This window comes from Diadema antillarum, unplaced genomic scaffold (genome assembly GCF_040938485.1).
Source record: "Diadema antillarum isolate AM-2024a unplaced genomic scaffold, OU_Dant_1.0 seq00000166_RagTag, whole genome shotgun sequence".
Lineage (NCBI taxonomy): Eukaryota > Metazoa > Echinodermata > Echinoidea > Diadematoida > Diadematidae > Diadema > Diadema antillarum.
The window spans coordinates 1,990,569-1,996,626 of NW_027271236.1; the positions used below are offsets into that span (position 1 = coordinate 1,990,569).

The 6,058-nt window shown below is 37.4% G+C and overlaps 1 protein-coding gene across 1 annotated transcript; it reads left to right on the top strand.

Moving 5' to 3' along the window:
* Nucleotides 1–127: 127 nt before the first annotated feature.
* On the top strand, nucleotides 128–4,708 carry LOC139728129 (PAT complex subunit Asterix-like). The gene is made up of 4 exons (XM_071639089.1): nucleotides 128–210; nucleotides 2,052–2,148; nucleotides 2,929–3,026; nucleotides 4,343–4,708. Exons 1-4 carry the CDS (start codon nucleotides 146–148, stop codon nucleotides 4,410–4,412), a joined length of 330 nt encoding a protein of 109 aa, XP_071495190.1. The 5' UTR covers nucleotides 128–145; the 3' UTR covers nucleotides 4,413–4,708.
* The last annotated feature ends 1,350 nt before the right edge of the window (nucleotides 4,709–6,058 follow it).

The window sequence follows — 6,058 nt, forward strand, 5'->3', positions numbered from 1 at the left end:
GCTAGCCAGCTAGCGCTGCGCCGGGGCTCGGCTCGCGTCGGGCGGCGGACCGTGGAATCCGTGGACATGCAGAGCTAATACATGCACAGTAAATTACTGTAGTACGCGCGCGACGTGAATTGAACGAAAATCAACGTCTGTCACCATGTCGACTACTACTTCAGCTCCAAATTCATCCGATGGAGTCAAAAGGCCCAACAAAATTAAAAAGTAAGTGTATCAGCTGTAAAATCTAAGGCTTCAAAACTCAGTATTCGGTGAATAAAAGTTCTTAGTTGTACGTGTTTTTTTATCTGGACCGAGTGATTCAGTGATTCACGCTTCGCGCTTTTTACTTTGTGTAGATAAGTCCCATACATGCAATCTCATGTAACCTACCACTGCCTTGAATTGCATTGCCATTAGCATTGGCATCATTGGGAAGCTTAAATACGTACATTGCATTCATATGCATGCACGTTCAGGTTGGTATGTCAGGCAGAGAGCTGAATAGCATACAACTCACTGTATTTAGTATTAAATCAATAAACTCATTGAACTTGATGGATGTGACTGCTGTGAGGATTGAGAGATTAGTATGGTAGCCCTACTACTCTAGCTACATATCGACCACCTTAAACCGACCGCGTATAATTCGCGCACTGAACACTTAGTACGCACTTCTCTGCGTGCAAAGCACATAAAAATGGATTGGCGTTGAATGTAGATGAGGATGGTGTGGGAAAACGTGATAATTCACTGTTCATTAATGGTTTTAATCAAGGACAAAATTTCGAATGAATATTTTCACCGAATCGTAATGACAGCACAATGTAATGTCTATGGAAGTTTCTAAGTTCGTCGGCGATATTTTTGCACTGAAACTTCAAATCGAAAAGGGAACAACGGCATTTGATAGAGCTGGATTCAGAAGCTAGCGCGAAAATAAAAGCACGCAATCATTTTTGCGTGTCATATGTTCCAGTACTCTCAGTAGCTGATGACTTGATTCCTCGGAATTAAGAACATGCGAAACTCTTCTTACCTGGCCAAGCACGAAAAATTAGTCGTGCGAAAATATCCACTTTTACAGTATTTAGCCTTGTAGTTCCACTCTGGGAGCTCTGCCTCTGACTGGGGCTATCCTGGGTTTTAGGCCTACTACTAGGGGGCTAGCCCGACTAGACACCATGCGAAGCACGGCATCCCTGTGTTGCAACACTTGTGTACAGCGACAGGGCTGTGTATAGTTACGAGGGGGCTCCTAAAACTAACCCTAACCCTATTTAAAGCCTAAAGCCACCTACATGGTGTAAAGTCATGTCTAAATGTAATCATATAATCTACTTTGATACATATCACATTTCTTTTTTTCAATTTTAGCGGGTTAAATTACATATGGCGAATTGCAATGTGTGTTCTAACACATCATGTCACAGTTTTTTTTTCTTTTTTTTTATCGTCAATTTGTGTGTTTCACTGTCTAGTTCTTCCAAAACTGCTTTTGGCAGGCTTTTTGCTGTGTGCAATTTCGTGCTTCTGGCCACAACTGAGAAAACATGATGTAGATGGAAGAGAGAAGAATAAACTGTATCTCTTTTTCTCTCTCCCTCTCTCTCTTTAATCTCATCAAGAAACCAGCAATCTCCCTCGGCTTATCTTTTCTTGTCAAACTTAAATTTGTTCACAGGATGTGTTTTATCATTGTTATTGAGTATAATACTGAGTTACACAACTGGAAAGACTTCCTCATGCCCCCACCCCCCTAATTTTGCCATATCACTCAGCACTACCCCACCCTTGTTAGCTAAATGCACAGATGCACGCACGCAGGCACATTTGGCAAGTGGTAGGGACAGTATGCATCCATGCGTAAGCTGACAAGGGTAGGGTAGTACAGAGTCTAATGGCAAAATAAGGGGGGGGGGGCATAAAGAAGTCTTTCCATACAAATTTCCAGTAAATGCTCACATTTCACATGACTGACTAGATTCTTTTGACCTGCTCTCAAGTTATATATGCCCCTGGCTTATATTAACAAATCATTTCTCTTGTTGTGTTGTGTGTGACAGATACACGCCACCAGATGAAAATTCCCCTGATGATCCCACTGCAGACTACATGAACCTCCTTGGTATGGTGTTTAGCATGTTTGGACTCATGATGAAGGTTTGTAATCAGTTCATGATTTATAAACATTCATAGGTAGTGTAAAATCCTGTAGCTCTCTTTTGCATCTCCTTGCAATTTAGGTATTTAAATTGTGCACACAATAACATTCAACAGGTATTGGCATCAAATTTTAGAGATATACAAATTGTTTTCCCCCTCTATTTTTCTTCCAGAAGTGCAGTATTGTTGCATAGATGCAGCAAATTTGTAAAACTTTAATGTAGATTTGTTGTGACAGAGCAATAAAAGCAACCAAAACTCAATTTATTTTTTCTATGAAAGTACCATGAATAAGAAATAATGCTTGCATGATATTAAGACATAAATGATACCACTGATACTTTCAAATTTTGTAACTCATTGTTTTTAAAACCACTGGGATTAAAAATTATGTCTGATTTTCTTCAACATGTAAAAAACAACAACAACAAATTATATAGATCACAATTGTTGCTATGTATTGGCAATTGTATATTGGTATATTGTGAATGTATGTACACATGCAAATACAGGTTGTATACACGCTGTTGAGGGGATTTGTTCCATGCATTTTAAGCATGAAGTCATCAATGTCATGATATTCATCGATTAAAATATGTGCACCTGCAAATGAAACAATTAAAAAAATACTGTGTTGCACAGCATTATTTGTAAAAATGTTTTGATACATTGTATCACTCAGAAAAATATGAAGAAACAATAAAGCTTGCCAAATTAATTTCTAACAGAAAGAATATTTTTAACTATCCCTGTGCTGTTTCATTTCTAATTTCTCAGATGAAGTGGTGTGCATGGATGGCAGTCTTTTGCTCTTTCATCAGCTTTGCCAATTCAAGATGTAATGAGGATGGAAAACAGATGTTTAGTAGCTTCATGTAAGTCAAATCTTCTTGATAATTTATCCTTCTTAATTAATTGAGCAAAACCTGATAAGTAGAGTCTGTTCATGTTCACCTACAGTGTACATGAACATAGCAGTTGTCAGTCATTAGGTAAGTTTGGAGTGAGATTTTTCTGAGTCTTGTGGAGAGTGTGTTCAGAAACAAATCACATAATGCACTTCTAATGTAAAGTTTGTCATGCAATGACCACTAGAACATGGCATGTAACACATCTTGCTTGTTGATTGGAAGGTGGCTTCTTGTGATAGGTCAGTCTAAGTTTCATTTCAGCAAGCTACAACTTGTACTTCAATGTATTAATTGTACACTGTTTTATTATTGCATCTAAATCTGCTGCACATCCAGTTGTGATGTGTGCATGTTTGCTACTAGTTGTAGCCTGAGCAGTCACTAATTAACCATTCAAAAGTTCAGGTGCCTTGATTTGTTGGCATTCCCTGTAAAAGTAACTTAGTATTTTCTGTGAAATGACTTAACGAAATTGACTCTACATGATGTGTGTGACACAATAAAACTATATTCACTCTTAAAGGGGATGGCTAGTAACTGATCAGTGGGAATCAGTGGGAATTCCGGGGGATGATTGTTCCAATCCTTGTGGGATTCATTTAAGAGTACATTATGTATCTATTGTTGTGTGAAAACTATTTGCTTCAGAATGGTCTCATATTCAAGTAATGTGCAGTTTAATGCTTCCAGGTTAGCGTGCCTGTACAGTGACGGGGCATTACACTGCACATTACTTGAATATGAGACTGTTCTGAAGCAAATAATTTTCACACAACAATAAATATATAATGTACTCTTTTAGAATGAATCCCACAAAAATTGGAACAATCATCCCCCAGCATTCCCACTGATTCCCAGTGATCAGTTACTAGCCATCCCCTTTAAACTTTGAAAGGTTAGCTTCATTAAGACCCCACAGAGCCAGTGTCAAAGTACATGAGCTTGGGTATAAAGTAAAATATCGGAGAGATATAGATACTATCAATGTTTGTTAAAGGTGAAACTTTTAGAGAGTTTGCCAAGTATATTTCCCTATGAAGGAGGTAGTGCTAGTGATGTGAGCTCTGATTTGCATAGTCTTTAACTTGTGACATACACATGTATATCAATATGATTTTTGTTTTCTTGAGTGGGATGTGAATACCAAAATTTTCTGAACAGAATTTGAAATGAAGCATTTTCTGAATGTTTATGTTTATGTCTTCTGTTTTAGTTTGTTTTTGCAAAGAGTATTGTCACAGTAATAAGTTATTCAAACCTTCTGGTCTTTTACATTACAGGTTGTCAATATCAGCCGTAGTGATGTCATACCTTCAGAACCCAGCTCCAATGACGTTACCATGGCAATGACAGCGGGAGACAGAAGTGTTATAGATTGCTTTTTCCAGCCTTTTCTCTGTATTTTGAATCTTGCTCTATTACATGTGTTTCATGTTATATCCCCTGTACTACACCCATACATCTTATTAAAAAAAAAAGAAGATATGTTCATAGGTACTGTACTGTCTAATGTTAAACTATCATTTGCATGCTGAAAAAAAAATCGCCCGATTTCCCAATACACATATAGTAGCCTTTGTTACAGATTTGTACGTCGTTAAACCCTCAGCACCGCAGGGCGCCTCACCCTGGCAGAAACTAGAGCACATGCAAAAATGCACAGCTTGAACTCCCAAGTTCATTGACCCTACCTGCCAAAATATTGAAAATCCTTTTAAAATCCATACAAATTTTCGGATCACTACCAAAATTTAATCATCTCTTCCTTGTGTCATTCTCAACCTTTCCTGCAAGTTTCATCCAAATCCGGTCATAACTTGTTGAGTTATTTTGCACATGGACAAACAAACCAACGGTAATGAAAACCTAACCTCCTCCCGTAGCGGAGGTAAATATCAGTACCCGAATAGGCATTGGTGCACTTATGGATAGCATTGGTGTAAATTTGGATAAATGACATCTCGCAAAAATATCTGTGTCCTCCATATAGGCAAAAATATGTTTACATGAAAATAACAGGTTTTTACAGTAAGTGCAACCTATCATAGAATAGGTCACATGTAATCTGGACAGTTTCACCTTCATTGATGTGCACTTTGTGAATGCATCCAATTGATTTATTGTCTATACTGTATGATTGTGATATAATAGCTGTGATTATTGAAGATTGATTTTGGCAATGAACTTTGTGTAATAATAAGTAAAATTTTCTTTATCTGAGTTTTAGAATGGATTAGTTATTCATTTTGGGTCATTCCATCTTTAACATGTCAGTCAATTGTTTATGGATTTGATCAGTGAACAGATCCACAAGAAACTCTTTGGTTATCATTTGTAGAATGGCTTTCGGTATCAATATGTAGTACACACAGTATCTTGTCCGGAAGGTCAAGCAATCAAATTTCTTGTCTGCTTCCAAAGAAAGATCCTCACATCTCTTGCATTCATGAGTAGCATTTGATTTTTGAGACATGGAGGATGTACATGAAAGAGTGTACATGTAAATGTAGTTATTGCAGAATGCAGTTAATATCTACTCCATGTTACAAGAAAACAATTGTAAGAATCTTACTTTTTGCTCTGTAAAAGACGATGGAAAACATGTGCATCTGTATATGGCAAGGAGAATTTAGATCGCTCCTGTATGCAATAAATATCTCTCAAATGGCATTATGAGTTTCACAGTGATTGTAGTGTTGTCATGAGAAATAGCTACTGGTATGTTGTATAGCAGGTTCAAAAAATAAAGTGATATTACAAATATGTTCTTGGTGTTCTACAAATACATTACATTTGATTATGGTGTCAAGGAAAAGAAGTGATATCGAGTGATGGGGGGGGGGGGGGGGGAGTGATATCTGACATACATACATTAATCAGGCTTTCTCCCATTGTTGATATATGCATTTGTTACAGGAAAAAAAAAAGTTCTTCCACTGGGTCTAAGAACAGCAATACATAACAGATGGACCTGAACAGACATACTATCAACCATG